The 17,074-nt window shown below is 51.8% G+C and overlaps 1 protein-coding gene across 1 annotated transcript in view; it reads left to right on the forward strand.

Moving 5' to 3' along the window:
* The window catches only part of Cdh4 (cadherin 4), a 478,659-nt gene that overhangs the window by 417,635 nt on the left and 43,950 nt on the right, over window positions 1-17,074 (forward strand). The window contains exons 5-6 of the mRNA XM_052184496.1: window positions 1,358-1,513; window positions 5,584-5,728. Coding sequence (XP_052040456.1) covers window positions 1,358-1,513; window positions 5,584-5,728 — 301 coding nt within the window. The remainder of the gene's footprint in view (window positions 1-1,357; window positions 1,514-5,583; window positions 5,729-17,074) is intronic.

Here is a 17,074-nt window from a genome sequence, read left to right on the forward strand (position 1 = left end):
GCTTTAAAAGTCTTAATTACATTTTTTAAATCCAATTATCATTAAAAATGATGAAAGAAAAGAAAGATATTCTCCATCAGCTGATTTTTTTTAGGAATTGGGGGAGGGGTTCTGGAGCCACCTTGCAGTTTGGTGCACCAATAAAACTGGAAAGAAAATGTGTTCTCTGACTTCTCCCGTACCTCCACTGGGACTCCTTTCTCTCATGCAAAGAAGTGCCCCACCCAGCAGATCCTGGGTGTGTTGTGTGGATAGGGACTTCCCTCTGCCACTATGCCTCCTGCTGGTGTCTCTGTGCCCTGGCCTACTACTCGGTAGCTCAGCATGAACTTGAAATACTGAGGGCTGGGCTGGGGATGAGGTTCAGTTGGTGGAGTGGTTTGCCTAGCATGCATGAAGCCCTGGATTCCCAGCACTGTGTAAATTGGACTTAATAGTGCCTGCCTGTTACCCCAGGACCTGGAAGGTAAAGGAAAATCAGGGATTCAAAGTCATTCTCAGATATGTAACAAGTATGAAGCTAACCTGAGCTACATGGAACCCATGGCTCAAAATAAAACAATCTAATATAATAAAAACAATCTCGAGCTATTGTACCTCGTACCATCCTGTCACCTGATGAGCCACTGGGCATGAGATTGGAGGTACCCAGTAACTCCCTGTCTGCTGACTGCTCTTCTGTTACTACTGGTTGCTGTCTGAGCCCGTCGTATCCCTGATTCTTGGCATCTTCAGAGGATTGAAGAACTAAACGTAAATATCAGCATAGCAAGGAGTTTTATTTAGAAGAGAAAACGCAAAGTAGCCCTGTACAGGGAACGTCAAGCCTGGGCCATTGTCCTCGAGAGCCCATGTATTCCTGGAAGCTCATTTTTGAGCCCTTGAGGAAGAGAAGTTGGTTGTAGAGATGAGGCATGGTTTTCTGCTCTGATAAACTTTAGACTGACATATGGAAGCAGGCCTTTTGTGCAGGCATGGGGTATTTTAATCATATGCATGCCTAGTCATGCATAGGCATTAGATGGTAAATGGGGATTTTTTTTTTTTTTTTTTTTTTGTCTAAAAGATCACTCTAGGACACAGGTTGCCTTACTGTACACACACCTAAAACCTGTTCAGACTGGATTGGCTCTTTCCCCTAGGATGTGTTTGAGCACAAAAGGGAAGTGAATTCCCTAGGCTGAATGACTGGTTGCTTTGTTAAAGGGATGAAAGTGTGCGTAGCTGTGGAGAGACGTGGCTGAGTTGTCCTAGCTGTGACCCATGGAGCTCTGAGAATGTGGTCGAGCATGAGCCATTCAGGTCAGGGTGTGCCGGCCACCACTGTAGCTCATGTCTCCCTTCTTGTGCCTTTCAGATCAGGTCGGACAAAGACAATGACATCCCCATCCGCTACAGCATCACAGGCGTGGGTGCAGACCAGCCCCCCATGGAGGTCTTCAACATTGACTCCATGTCTGGCCGGATGTATGTCACTCGGCCCATGGACCGGGAGGAAAGAGCCTCTTACCATGTACGTATCCATATGTGGAACAGAGCAAGCAAACAAACAGGTGGTCTGAAGACTGTCCACCCTTCCACACTGGCAGCTTGTTGGCAGCAAGGCACAGTTTAGGGCCCTCCCACAGGAGGAGGACTCTGGCGTCCACCTGCAGGCTGGTCAAAGTGTGGTTACTGCTAAGCTCCACCTCAGAGCTTGCAGGCCAGAGTGGACTTAACTCAGCATCGCCTGTCCCTTCACGGGTTAGATCTTCTGCCTCTCATTCATATGCTATCTCTCTGAGAGCCTCTAAGGCAAGAGCCTCTCAGAAAGGTGGAATTGTGAGGAAAGAGGCAGTGAGGGCTCAGCCCCACTAGCCTTGCACATGAGGGAGCCAGCCAAGTTCCTCCCTACCCCTACCCCTCCCCCTTTTCCTCCCCCTCCTCTCCTCCTCCCTCTCCCTCATCTCCCCCTTCTCCTTCTCCCTCTCCCTCTCCCCCTCCCTCCTCTTCTCCCTCTCTCTTCCCCTCCCCTTCCCCTCCCCCTCTCCCTCTCTCTTCCCTTCCCCCCTTCCTCCCCCTCTCCTCCCCCTCCTCTTCCCCTCCCTGATGTGATCCCCTGGGCTCTGGGCTCTGGGCTCTGGGCTCTGGGCTCTGGGCTCAGCTCCAGCGTCTGTAAGGGCCATGCTCAGCACTTTACCTCAGGCAACTTACTGAACCCTCCCTGGACTCAGGCCTCTCTGCATGAAGAGATCTCAGCTGTGTATGGTTATAAAGATCAAAGTCCTATCAGGTGAAGAGAGCAAAAGTGGGTGTGTTCGGGGTGTTGTGTGTTTCTGTGGCTAAATGCCAAGAGCCGATGACAATCACCTGAGAACAAAGGCGAAATTCTCATCTCTGCCCCATACTGTCGTGTTAATTGCTGTGGCCTCTTGCTTCGGCTCTGTGCTGATTGCGAGCTAACCCCGGTACTCCTCTGTCTGAAGGCCATTTGTTCAGGATTGATCATCCATCTCCTGCCTCCCAAGGAGGCCCCACGTGCACAAGGACTTGTGGGGTTGCCCACACTGTATCCTCTGGCAAGGACAGAGCTTGTCCCTGAGGCCTCTCACTGCCGGTTTATGTAAAGGGGGGATTACAGGAGACTGAGTCTATCACTGGTTGTCTGAACAAAGCCCTGAGGAGCAGGGTGCTGTGCTGAAGGACTGGGGAAGCAACCTCAGGAATGTAGTTTGTCTCTTCTGAGCCACGAGTCTCCTGCCCTGAGACAATTACAGGGTCCTAAGTAACTGTTTTATAGTTCACAGACCAGGAGCTCCTGCACATCCCATGGCTTCTGTGATGAGCAGAGACACAAGAGTGACCGCAGTTAGGCTCACAGTCCTTGTTAGTATCTCTCCAGCTGTCCCTCTTCACAGAAACTTCAAGAAAAAGCATGATTTGGCCAGACACACCCCTTTTCTGCAGACTTCATTTCTCATTGGCGTGTTCATCCACTCACACTTACAAACACCTTCCTGTCCACTCGTCCCCCACGAATCCATGTACCCGTCCAAATGCATATCTAGACACCTTCTCATATACTATCTGCCTATCCACCATCTGCCCATCCACCAGTCTGCCTGTCCACCTGTCTACCTATCCATCCATGCTCCAGCCCATCTGTTTACCTACCCACACAGCCATCTGTTTATGTACCCACCTGTCCAGCTGTTTACCCACCCACCCACCCAGCTCCTACACACCACCTAGGCATCCATCATCCACCTACTTACCCATCCTAACCACACAACCATCCTTCCATACAAGGTTCACTTCTTGAGTATTCAGTATGTGTTGTATGTGGCCCTGTGTTGGATGCTGGGAAAACAGAAATGACTGGCGTAAGCATGGCCCAAGTTTTGGGGAACACGCAGTTCTAAGCTGGGGAACAATTGAATCTTTCATGGCCCCACACCCTTGAGAAGATCGGGTCTCCAGATTTCCAGAGTCAGACACAGGCAGTTGGTGCCAACAGCGTCTCCCTGGGTGACCCAGGAAACACAGTCTGAGTATCCTCATTTTGCTTCTCAAGTGGTAGAGGCCAAGGTCAGGACAAGGAAGTGAGGAAGCAAATTGTCTTGTTAGCTTGGGTGGAGAGATTCCCTCAGGAGCAGAGTTGGAAAGAGACTGAGTCCTTTTTGAGCAGGAAGATGATTTTATTCACAGACTGAACAACTGGAGGACACAGAGATGGATCTGGTCTCTGTACCAAACTTCATTTGGGGGCTGGCAGGTAACACTTGACAGATAGCTGTGTTCCCTTCTTTCTCACACTCACCCTGACAAGGAACACTCTTTCAGACCACACCCCATCCTCTCTCTGCACCTCCTCCCTGACCCCTGACCCTATCCCCCATCCCACACCCTACCCTCATCCCCACCCCATCCCCACCCCAACCCACCCCCGGTCCTCCAGCCTGCCTCATCGTGCACACAGCGCTTCTAGAATATGCTCTTTAGAGACATCTATGCCCAAGTCTAGAGGGGAGCTCAACCAGGTGTGGGACTGAAGATTGGGAGAAAGACAATAGTCTAACCTATCTACTCCCCTGCCTCTTTCCCTGGCGGCAGATCACCCGGAGACAGCCCTGTATCAGAGCACTTCGCTTCCTCATGCCCACAGGAAGAAGCCGCTCACTGATTAAACTCACTTCTTCCAAGATTAGACAGACTCGTTTTTTAATTATCGTGGTCTAAAAGAGAAAGTCCCCTGCTGGAGGAGTATCCATGTTCTGCTTCCTCCCCTCCCTGGGGCCTTGACTGGAGGCCCTGTCAAGCCCTCTGATTTCCCACTGGAATATTCTATCTGCCCTGAGCCTCGGGGCATCCCCAAAATTGCTTTCATGCTTCTGGGATGTGGCAGCTGATGGCAGGGTATCCCAGGCAGGGGACCAGCTGTAGCTGGGGCTTCGCAGCCTGCCTTCTTCTGTATCTCCCTTCATCTTCTCACCGGAGGAGTCTGCAGGCTCAAAGTCTTCAGGCTTATTACCTCTCGCCTGTGGTAGCCAGTGCGCAGCCCATTCTGCTGCCCCACCAACCCCCCACTTGTCCCGTGTACAGCACAAGCATAGAATTTTACTCCTGCCATTATGTAGAGGGCGGCCTCAGTTCCGGAAGGCATCAAGAATGTCAAAGTAATGAGACCAAAAAGCATACAAATTAACTAGCACAAGGTGAGCACAGGGCTCCTGTGACTGCCAGGTCTTCTGTCCACCAGGGACAAGGTACTAGGATGGCATCACTTCTGCAGAAACCAGGCATGAAAACCCGCAGGGCTCGCCGCTTGCTGTTGCCCAAGCTGGAGCTCCCACCACAGTTACTTCAGCCACTTAAGGGAGGGAAGACAGGCCCCTCTGTGCGCATCTACAGCCACTCAGGGTCAAGAACAGTCTGGAGGAAGCCAGAAGGGCCTCTTGTGCTCGTCCTCCGCTCTATGAGAAAGCTCAGAACTGCAGGCATAGCTGAAGCAGGGGCAAAAACCCTTCCCGAGGGTGAACAGGCATCTGAGCCCAAAAGGACGGCAGCTGGTCCCCAGGGGTCCTGGCCAGCTTGGCCCTCCCTCTGCCCCTCCTTGACACCCAGCTCTGAAGCCTCACACACCCTCCATCTGTATGCACCCCATGAAGATCTCTCCCCAGGCCCTCCCCTCAGTCAACCTCTCAGGAGCAGGCAGCTAAGTCCCACAGCTCCACGAATCACAGTGGCCTCGCTGTACACCATGAGAAAATGTAAAGTCTTGTCTGCAGGGCAGCTGTCCAGCCCAGGCATGTGAAGACGTCAGACCGTGGGGCCCTGAGTGACCTTGGCATCACAGAGGATGCCATCGTGTTTCTGCCAACATGACTCCATGTGCACAGAGGGGAGAGCTAAGGCTCACAGAAGTTTCTGGGTATCTCAATCCCACCTGAGCCCTGCCCAGGTTTCCCCTGCCTCTTTCCCCAGGGAGCAGGGAGCTATTGTGCTACCCCAGAGCTGTGAGTCCCCAGGTAACCACCCTCTCCAGTGACAAGCACACTGCTGAATGTGGCTGCAGCTCTGACGTGCGTGTCCGTTGCCCTGCAGCTCCGAGCCCACGCGGTGGATATGAACGGTAACAAGGTGGAGAATCCTATTGATCTGTACATCTATGTCATCGACATGAATGACAACCGTCCAGAGTTCATCAACCAGGTCTACAACGGCTCTGTGGACGAGGGCTCCAAGCCAGGTAAGACGTGTCAGCATCTGCTTCCTGTGGACCCCATGTACTCTGCAGGACGTGGGGCTGGGACTGTTAACACACAACACAGCCGCCCAAGCCTTTATAACCGCCATTCTCACACACTTCAGGGTACAGAGACGCTGTAGAGAGCAGGCACTGTAGCAACAGGGAGCAGAGTGATGGAGCAGAAGGAGAAGAGAAGGGGCTGCCATGCCAAAGACAGTGGGCAAGGGAGCAACGCCTTTAACGAGACTAGAATTGATATGTGTAAAATCTAGGTTTTTTTCTTCCCAACCACTTAATTCCCAGCAGTAATGACTCTGAGACTAATTATTTATTAATAAATGCCTACGAGGTAACTTTTAGCTTGTTCTTTGACTTGCTCTTAACTTATTACCCCTTTTATTCCAACCTGGGTTCAGCTACCCACCGGATTACATCTGTCTCCTCATTGTTCCTAAGACGAATCTGTCTCTCTCCTTTCACTCTCTCCCAGAATTCCCTCTGTCCCTGCCAGACGTCCCACCTTCTAATCCTGTCTCAGATCATTGGCCATAAGCTTTTTTATTGACAGGTGATGATTATAAGAGTCTCTCTGCAGATATGAAATTTAAGGAAGAATAAACATTGAGGACAGAAAGACAGTGAATGAATGGACAGACTCCTGAGAGGGAGATATTTTATAGCAATTATGAGACATTACCTGGCCATTGGTCATGGGGTCATATCTGAATAGAAAACAGGAGGATGGTTCACTATGTTTTCGGGGGAATGAGTGGGACTGTAGAAGGCACATGTGTGAGCACACACGTGTCAGTGCACATCTGTGAGTGCACATGTGTGTATATATATAAGAGTACACATGTATGAGTATATGTGTAAGAGTACACATGTGTGAGTATACGTGTGAGGGTGCACATGTCAGTGCACATGTTTGAGTTCATATGTGAGTTCACATGTTTGAGTGCATGTATGTGATTGCACATGTGTCAGTGTACGGGTGTTAGTGCACATGTAAATGTGTGCATGTGGAGGTCAGAGGTTAAGCTTGAGCATTGCTCAGTCACCCTGTTTCTTGAGACAGGGTCTCACTAGTCTAGAACTCTCTGCATAGACTAGACTGGCAGGCCAGCAAGCCCCAGGGTTTCCCTGTCTTTGCCGTTCCAGCTCTGGGTTTGTAAGCATGTGCCATTGTGCCTGGCTTTTTTGCATGGCTTCTTTAAGTCAAAACATAGGTCCTCATATTTGCAAGGCAAACATATTGCCAACTGAGCTACCTCCGCTTAAAGTAGTACATTGTTCGACATCGCTTGTCCTCCATGAGACTGGCCATTTAGGGTAAGGCCCAGGAGCCATTAGGAGTCACTCTAAATGCCTGTACCCTGGGTCAGGCACCGAGTGTTAGGCTTAGATTGTTAGAGCAGGAGATTTTGCTTTGGCTCTGGGTCTTATCTTTGTCTTTATGGAAACATTGGACTAGGGATGGAGCATAGGAGAGGGGAACATGGGTTGGAAGAGAACGTGGGAAAGGAAGACGAAGTGCCAACCCAAGTCAGGAAACCAGGCCAGAGACCATGGCCCACCAAACAAGCCAAACCCTTCTCCCAACCCAGGAAGTGAGCCTCCGTGTCAGGGCCTCTGATCCCCTGAGAACTGACCCAAGAGCCTGTCTTCCCACAGACCCAGAGGACATATGGCTTTACCATGTGCCAGGGCCCTCAGTACAAGTCAAATTTCAACATCCCTGCATTCCACAGTCCCGATAGGCAAATGGACCAGTCACCATTTAGCAGTGAGGGCACTGTGGACCCAGGCAGCTGTGTATGGGGATCACAACACAGCAGGGTCACGACATTCCCAACCCTGCTGGAGGCCTACACAGGACCACAGAGGGCTAGCCAGACCCTGGTCTGATAGGCCCCCCAGCTTGGTCTCTTTGGGAGATGTCAGCCTAGGATTAACAGACCCCTAGGTGATCCTACTGAGCTGTATCCTATGATGAGGGGTGAGAGGACCTCACTGGACAAGCCTTACCCCGGGAAGGGTAGGATGGATGAGATCACAGAAGCCTCTGCTGAAGATACCAGGTATAGACATTTTAAAAACTCATGATACCCAGGTAACCTTGAAGTTCAGACAGACAGCAAGATACTCTACGCAGATATGCCCTGAGCAACTCTCAGACGCATTACAAGGTTTTCCCATTACTTTCCCCTCATTTTCTACCTAGTTTCCTGCACCTTCTCTGCCAGGCCCAGCCCTGGAGATCCAGTAGCGATTCTGAGCTCTGCACAGTACTGGACAAAACAGAGGCCTTTGTTTCCCTCAGAAATCCAGAGCAAACAGAGCCAGGGCAGGCTGTCTTCCAAGGAGCTCCCTGCTCCCCAGACTCCACGGCCCCCAAGAGGGGTCAGCCTCTCTCTCCTTGACTAGGGCAGGAGGGCAAACATTTATCACGCTCTCCCCCGTTGGCAGAGGTTGTCATCGCCCCGTCTCTGGGGACTGCCGCTTCAACAAGACAATTGCATTTTCGAATGATTGTCTTTCAGGATGGTGAGCTCAGTGTCACCGGAGAGAACGGGATGTAGCATTATTTCTGTGGAACCTTAGGCAGCTCATCCCAAGGCAGTCCCCCAAGGGGCAGGGGCAGGCGGTGGGCGGGTGAATTAGCTACTGGAAACCGAACAAGAAACCGGATGAGGGCAGCCAAGGGCACATCTTGGAGGGACTGGAGGGAAGGCTCAGCTCAGCTGGGGTCTGTTCTCATTAGTACAGAGGCAGGTGGCCTCTCATCCAGGACCTGGGGCTTAGCTAATGGGCCTGAAATTCTCCTGGCCTTCCCTCTCACAAACCAGGCTTCCCAAACCTTCATCTAAAAAGCAAACAGAAAATAAATAAATAAATAAATAAATAAATAAATAAATAAATAAATAACAGCATGTATAGCTGGCATTGAGTCATTAAGGCAACGGAAGCAGCATTTCTCAGCACCTCTCAGAAATCCCCATAAGCCGCTGAGCTTGCACATGCAAACAGTGGGTCCTTCCCAGAACCAGGCAAACAACAGAAGCCTCCACAGATCTGAACCCTGCTCTCAGGCTCCTCACAGCAAGCTATCCAAAGTCTGAGCATGAGTTCTGAGTGACTTTCAGGGTTCCTGGAACTACAAAATCTGCCCATCTCTGGTCCCTGGAGGAGTCACAAATTCAGACCAACTGTGGGATATGAAGCCAGATGATGTCACGTTAACCCGGCGCCTCCTTCCTCCCCAGACCCCAGCCAAGGGCGAGGACTTGGTGTCCCTTCCTGCAGCACAGTCCCTGGGCCCTGGAAATTGTCTGCAATTTCTCCTCCTCTGTCAGTAAATTACAATAATGGAAGGGTCTTTGTGGGAGAAAGGAAAGCTACTGTCAGAAATTAGTCATTATTCTCTGGAAGGACGGGCTAATGAGAGGTTTCAGATATGCGTCCTAATGGAAAACAAACGGGAAAAGATTAAATATTGACTAAGCTGGCAGAGAACGTTGAAGGGTGGAGTTCTCTCAGGGCCGCTCTTGAGCAGCCTGGGGTCCCACAAGCAACCTGGGGTCCCCTCAGTTTCCTCCATTGTAGAGTTTACTAGAAATGTCTTTGTCTAAATTATGGGCTCATTGCAAAAATATATATATTCACATGTAGCTATGAGAAGAAATGCAGCCACCTCCACCCTTCACCTGGCTCCCACAGGAGACTCCTCCAGCCCAGCACGTGGGCCATGCTCAGGAGATAGCATCAGTTCAACCACAGCCATGTTAAGGACTGTCCAGTATCACCCGCATTCACTTATGTGTGTGTATCTGTGTATGTATACCTATGTGTCTTCGTGCTTACATCTGTCTGTCAATTTCTAGGTGTTTGTGTCTGTGTGTGTATATTTCTGTGTCTGTGTTTGTGTGTGAGCCTATGCATGTATATATCTATGCTTGTATATGAGTCTATACATGTATGTTTATGTGTATGTAGGTGTCTGTGTGTGCATATCTGTATGTATCTGTGTGTGTATATCTGTGTATGTCTATATTTGTGTGTGACCCTATGCATGCATGTGTGTATCTGTGTAGGTGTTTGTGTATGAGCCTACACATGTATGTTTGTGTATGACTGTTTGTGTAGGTGTTTGTGTCTGCATGTGTATATCTATGTATGTCTATGTTTGTGTGTGAGCCTATGCATGTGTGTGTGTCTGTTTGTGTAGGTGTTTGTGTCTAGGTGTCTGTTTCTGTGCACCCATGTGGCTCTGTAACCCCAGTCATCAAGACACAAAATATCTATAAAGATATATGTGGTGATATAAATGCCCACCATGGGCTCGAGGAACTTTTGGGATAGGTATGGAACCAGGTATAGGAGGTGGATCACTGGGAATAGGCCTTTGATAATCCAATCCCACTTCCTGCCTGCTCCCTGCTTCCTGTGTCATGAAACCTGGGGAAAGCCAGAAGTTGCAGCTGCACTCCTTGCTCACAGAGCTTCCACGTCTGCCCCTCCCTCCACCACATATCCTGCAACTGTGAGCTGAAATTAACACCTCTTCCCCAAGTCCCTTCCTGTCAGCTATCCATCAGTCAGAGCAATGGGGATAGGAAAGACTACAGACCCCCAGGGAACCCCTCCCACCACTCTTTTGTAGCCACAGCCCTTAGCCCACCTCGCCCTCATCCTGGCAAGCCCTGTCATGTTCTTTTCTCTGTGTAGACAGAACCACAGAACCTCTGGGGTGGGCCCTTGCACTCAGCATGAGACCCTGGAGGTTCATCCAGGCCATCGTATAAATCCCAGAGCGGAGGTCCGTGGTATAAGCCACAGACATGCCACAGTTGCTGACTAGCTATCATCTGAAAAGTGCTTCCAAGCTTGAGACCATCAAAATAAAGCTGCTAAGAGGAAACACATAGGTAGACTGTTTGGGAACGCAGCTTCGTATCTCTGGGATAAAGGTCCACAGGAGGTGTGACAGCTTGTACAGTGTGTTAGCTCCCAGCTCTGTGACACGGTCCCTGGCACAGTCATCTTGTATGGAGGAGAGCTTTACTAGGGTTCAGCATTTCGGGGAGTTCAGCCCATAGTTGGCTGACTCCACGGCTGTGAGTCTGAGGGGAGGCTGGAATCTCATACCAAAAGAGTGAGGCAGAGGAACCGTCGCAGCAGCTGCAGTCAAGATTGCAAGCAGAGTAGCCAGGAACAAAATATACCCCTCAAATACACACCCCAGTGACATACTTCCTCCAGTCAGACCCCACCGCTGGTTCCCACCACCAATACTAATAACTAAGCCTTCCAGCTAGAAGCCCACCAGGGAATGGATCTGTTGGCAAGGTGAGAATATCTGATCTGATGGCCTCTCTGTGAGCAGATCTGCCTCGGCCCAAGACTTTTGGAGTCCTTCCTAGCAAAACATAGCACATTGTCACCCCCTCCCGACAGCCAAGGACCTGCCCTTTCTGTAAGGCAAGGGTCTTTAGAGGACACTGGGATCCAGGGATAGCATTTGTGGGCAGTGCCCTTCCCTTCCTCTAGGAGCTGCCCCTGCGCCGTGGCAGGTTAACAGCAGGCATCTCTGCATTGCCAGCCTCTGTGCGCAGCTGTGGGCGGGGTGCACAGAGATGTTCGCTACAGTCGGAGAGTGTGCTTCCCTAATGACAAGTGACATGCAGCATCTTGTCCCGTGTCTCTCGCCATCTGTGCACCCTCTGCGGTGACCGCTTGCGTCTCTGTCTGCCTCTAATTAGATTGTTCTCAGAGGTGCACTGAGAATTACTCTCCCGCACAGCCCACAGTCCTTGTCTGTGTCCCTGTTGTGACAGCTGTAGGTGTGGGTATTGGGATGGACGGTGTCTGAGTTTTCTCCCCCTTCCCTCACAATGTCCTCCTGGGGATGGGATAATGCTCCGGACACAGTTCTGTGTGGAACTCAAGGGCTCTGCTCATCCAGGTTTACCAACCATGCGACCCTGGTGTGGCCTAGAGCGAGCTTTTCATCTTACATGCTGATAAAAACGGAAATAAAACCACCTGCTTTGTGGATGAGGGGGGCTGGGGAAGAGCATCCGCACCATTTCCCAAACCTCGACAAGTCGCTTTTGTTAAATTTAACATCAATTCAGAAATGTAGGAAGATACATTTAAAAGGCAGCTGAAGTTCCTGCCGTGTGCCAGCAGTCCTTAGAGAGCCTACATCAGGAGTCCTTACCCTCACCACTCAATGGACTGCTACAGCCTTCTTCCCCCTCGGATGAGAGACTTTGTGGAGACACACACACACACACACACACACACACACAGGCTGGGAATGAGTTACAGCAACATTTGGGCCTGGGAGGGGTGTTAGTGGCCTTCCTCAGTGCTGAGGCAAACGTGACTTAGTAAAGGAAACGTTACCTCGACTCACAGTTGGAGGGTCAGTCCATTGTTGAGAGGAAGCACGTGCCATGTGGCTCTGTGGCAGCGAGAGCGTACAGCTAGGACTGCTCGCATCTCTTTGGCAGGAGGCAGAGACCAGAGAGGAAGCAGGATGAGGAGGGTGTCTCAGACTATCAAATATCAAGAAGCCTCCCTCTGTGACTCACGTCCCCCCAGACAGGCTCTGCCTCTGAAAGTTTCCACGACCTCTCAAATAGCACAACCAAGCAGGGACCAAGGGTGCAAATGCAGGCACCTCAGGGGTTCACACTCAACCATGACAGATGACACGCTAGGGTTCAGGTCTCACCCAGGCCTGGGGGTCAGTTCACACTCAATCATGACAGATGGCACACTAGGTAGGGTTCAGGGTCTCACCTAGGACAGCACCCTGTTAACTTGGCTCCCTTCCCCAGAATCACCCTGGCCACACACACATCACCTTTTTTTTCTTTTTAGGGGAAGGCATCTAGACTTGTCTAGACTTGGTTTCAGGAGTCTTTCCTTTCTTTTTTTTTTTTTAAAGATTTATTTCACTTATTATTATATCTAAGTACACTGTAGCTGTCTTCTGCCGTACCAGAAGAAGGGTGTTTTTACAGATGGTTGTGAGCCACCATGTGGTTGCTGGGATTTGAACTCAGGACCTTTGGAAGAGCAGTCAGTGCTCTTAACCACTGAGCCATCTCTCGAGCCCTCACACACGTCACCTTTAAAAAAGAGATATATATGTGCAATATGCATGTGCTCATATACATGTGTATGTGTGTTCTTGGTCATGTATGCACATGTGTGCTTGCTAAAGTGTGAGTGTGGCAGTCAGAGGACCTCCACAATAAGCTCTGTCCACCAGGGTAGCTATCCTGCAAGCTCCTGGGGTGGGGGTGGGGTCCATTCTCCTGTCTCCACTCCCAGCTTCCCATGCTGGGATTACAGCGTCACTGCGTCCGACTTCCATGTGGACACCAGGGTTTCAAGCTCGGGTCCTCGTACTTGTACAGGAAGCTCTTTACCCGCTGTGCCCTCTCCCCAGGCCCCATATCCTTTCTGGAGCACCCCTGGCTTGGCGACAGAACCTCTGCCACGCCTCTGACCAGAAACCCCACAGTCAGCTCACAGCATCGCTTCTCAAATGGCCCGAGCAAGGCTGCGTCCCGACCTCACAGTTGGCTGTCTTAACTCACTGCACACCCGGACCCCTTGCAGCAGTGTGGAGACACCCCCACACACACACTATGAATTCTGAAATTGATGTCACATAGAAAATATTAAATAGCAGAAGAATCTACAAGTCGGGAGTGAGAGAAATGCTCATCTGTACAAGGCAGGGCTCTGGCTTGAATAGATTATTCTATTAGCAAGCCCCCATATTTATTTATTTCATTTCTGCGCCGGTGGAAGTCCCCTTAGATTAATGCCACGGCCTGGTGCACAGATGGCACCAGATACTTGAAAGTCATCTGAATATTAAGAATTTAAATCTTTAGCCTCAGTGATTTGAGCAGAAAGCCAATTATGGGGCTGAATTAGTTTTCAAATTAAACTGCAATTTAAGGCTTGTGAAATTAATCCTTTAAGGCGTGTGGCAGCGTGGTACACGGGTTCCAAGGAAGAGCGGAGCCTGGAGTCCTCCGTGCTCTCCCGCTACTTGCCAGTGCGTTCAGAAAGGAGGCGCCGTCACCCTCCAGGTGAGAGGCAGGCCACATCGCTGAGCCCAGAGAAAAGATGGCTCATTTGGCTTGCCTGGCTCTGCTCACAGGGAAAAATCCAAGTCTTTCTTCAGTAAGGGGTGGAGGACTGCGGAGGCCTCCAGAGAAAGCTCTGGAAAATCGGCTTCCTTCTCAATCTCTGACTAGCACCCAGGCCAGCACGGGTGTGGCTCCCTTCCCGGGGTGTGGGGGTGGCTGTGAGCACTACCATTGCTGGTAGTCTGGCTTTGCAGTGGGGCAAAGGCTTAGCCACACTCAGAAGAGTGCCCGGGAGATTACGGTCATCCTTGTAGCCTTGGACTTCACCGAGTGGGAGAAGGAAGGGCCAGCAGGGGGCGCTGGCCACCATCTTACCATTCACAGCACAAGGAGGAGGCGTGGCCTCGCTGGCCCTGTGGTACCCACTGGAATGGCGTTGAAGTCAGAGTCCATATCAATCTTCTCTGAACTAAGACTCGAAGCACCTTCAGCTCTAGCTTCCAAAAAAAGAACCTAAGACCTGAAGAGGAGATAGAGCAGCCAGCCGTGTACCAGAGAGGTTACCGCCAGATTCAGGCTGGATCTGAGCTCAGAGCCCAGCCTGGCCTCTGAACCTACCCAGGCCACCCAGGCACATGTTTCACAAAGGTCACAGCCTCCTGTGCTCAGTCACTGCTGTCAGTATCAAGCCCTGACCTGCCCCAAAGTCCACATCGTCCCCATAAACAATGGGCTGGACCCCCAAACTCAGGTCCCTCACAGGACGGAAGAGCACCACCTACTTTAAGAACAGGGGCTCAGCTTTGCACACATTGCTAGTCAGGGCAAATGCAAGAAGGGAAGAGGAAACTGACTCAGCAGTGCCGACTTAGGTCAGCAGAGTTTGAAGGGGTGTGGCCAGGAGCCAGGAGCCCTTGGACCTGGAGACTACCTCTAGCAACTGAAAAGTTTCTGGGGCCTCAGGAGGAAGAGCGACCTATTCATCCGGCAACGGTGGCTGTGAGCATAAATACTTGTGCAAACCCCAGTCAGGGACACTTTGCTACAGTAATCCCAAAAGGCAAGCAGAGATCCCCTCCAGGAATGCCCTGGAAATCCAGCACTTCCCCCGATTCTGGAACCTTCCAAGTAACACCTGGAGCCAAGGTTATTGGGCCAGGATCATCATCTGAGCATCTCTAGGAACTTCCGTGTGAGAAGTTGCCAGGACTCAGTTTCTTCCCACCAAACCTGGAGGTTCCGCGGTAGGGCCGGGTGTGCCTCTCCATGGCTGTGACGACGGTTCGTCAGCCTGGACTTCTCAGCCCTTTGGTTTCCACCCCAGGCCTTCTTGATTTTGTGTCACTAGACAGAGTGCTTCTAACCATGTGACTTTGGAGGCCTAGTAAAAACACTCCAAATGAAAAGTTCCAGGACAAGGTATAGGCTAGTGCCAGGGATCCGGAGCCCTGTGGTCCACACTGGCTGACCATTAGCCTTGCCCCTAGTCTAGAGGGGACAGAGCCTGGTGGGCCCTTAGCAAGGACTGTGGGGGACTGCAGATGAATGTGGAACATCCTCTGAGTTCTCCCTCAAGGCTGAGTGAGACACAGGCAGCCTCCCTTATAGGATCCAGGCACTGTGCTCAGCAATCGACCTGCAAAACTGCAGGGTCTGGAGAAAAATGTGTCCTGTTTGTGGTCCTCCCCAGGCCCCTGCCTATGATCCTCCCCAGGCCCCTGCCTATGGTCCTCCCCAGGCCACTGCCTATGGTCCTCCCCAGACCACTGCCTATGGTCCTCCCCAGGCCCCTGCCTATGGTCCTCCCCTGGCCACTGCCTATGGTCTTCTCCAGGCCACTGCCTATGGTCTTCCCCAGGTCCCTGCCTATGGTCTTGCCCACGCCACTGCGTATGGTCCTCCCCAGGCCACTGCCTATAGTCCTCCCCAGGCCCCTGCCTATGGTCCTCCCGAGGCCCCTGCCTATGGTCTTCTCCAGGCCACTGCCTATGGTCCTCCCCAGGCCACTGCCTATGGTTCTCCCCAGGCCCCTGCCTATGGTCTTCCCCAGGCCACTGCCTATGGTCCTCCCCAGGCCACTGCCTATGGTCCTCCCCAGGCCACTGCCTATGGTCCTCCCTAGGCCCCTGCCTATGGTCCTCCCCTGGCCACTGCCTATGATCTTCTCCAGGCCACTGCCTATGGTCCTCCCCAGGCCACTGCCTATGGTCCTCCCCAGGCCACTGCCTATGGTCCTCCCCAGGCCCCTGCCTATGGTCTTCCCCAGGCCACTGCCTATGGTCCTCCCCAGGCCACTGCCTATGGTCCTCCCCAGGCCACTGCCTATGGTCCTCCCCAGGCCACTGCCTATGGTCCTCCCCAGGCCACTGCCTATGGTCCTCCCCTGGCCACTGCCTATGGTCTTCTCCAGGCCACTGCCTATGGTCTTCCCCAGGTCACTGCCTATGGTCCTCCCCAGGCCACTGCCTATAGTCCTCCCCAGGCCCCTGCCTATGGTCCTCCCTAGGCCCCTGCCTATGGTCCTCCCTAGGCCCCGGCCTATGGTCTTCTCCAGGCCACTGCCTATGGTCCTCCCCAGGCCACTGGCTATGGTCCTCCCTAGTCCACTGCCTATGGTCTTCCCCAGGCCACTGCCTATGGTCCTCCCCAGGCCCCTGCCTATGGTCCTCCCCATGCCACTGCCTGTGGTCCTCCCCTGGCCTCCAGCAGGAGCCATAACTCAGGACATGGCGTCCCAGCAGAAGGCTGTGCATCTGTCTGTGGGATTCAAGGGTCCTGCAGAGTAATACATTTACCCGCTTCCCTGCTGAGACCAATAAATCCAGCTCACTAAACGCTCTGTAACTCAGTTGTGCAGAAATCAACGCACTCTGCCGGGGAGGCAAGAAAACACCATGCTGTGAGGGGTCATGATGACATTCATACTCAGTCCCCAAGATCTGTGGTCTCTTGTCACTCTGGAGACAAGAGACAGGCAACCTAGCAGATAGCTCTTTTCTAAGTCCCCAAAGACATCTGTCTCCCCCTCACACACACAACTCTATATCCCAGTGTGGGGGCCATGATGGCCTACGGGTGCCTGGGGAGTAGCATCTTTGAGATGTTGGTGCAGCTAGCAACTGCTTGCAGGCTTCTGGACTTTGTGAGGTGCATCTATGTGACCGGGTACTGTGCAGTATTTTACAAATGAAAACATGCTTTCAAAGCCCTGTAGAAGAACAACCAA

The sequence above is a fragment of the Apodemus sylvaticus genome, chromosome 5 (assembly GCF_947179515.1).
Source record: "Apodemus sylvaticus chromosome 5, mApoSyl1.1, whole genome shotgun sequence".
Taxonomy (NCBI): Eukaryota; Metazoa; Chordata; class Mammalia; order Rodentia; family Muridae; genus Apodemus; species Apodemus sylvaticus.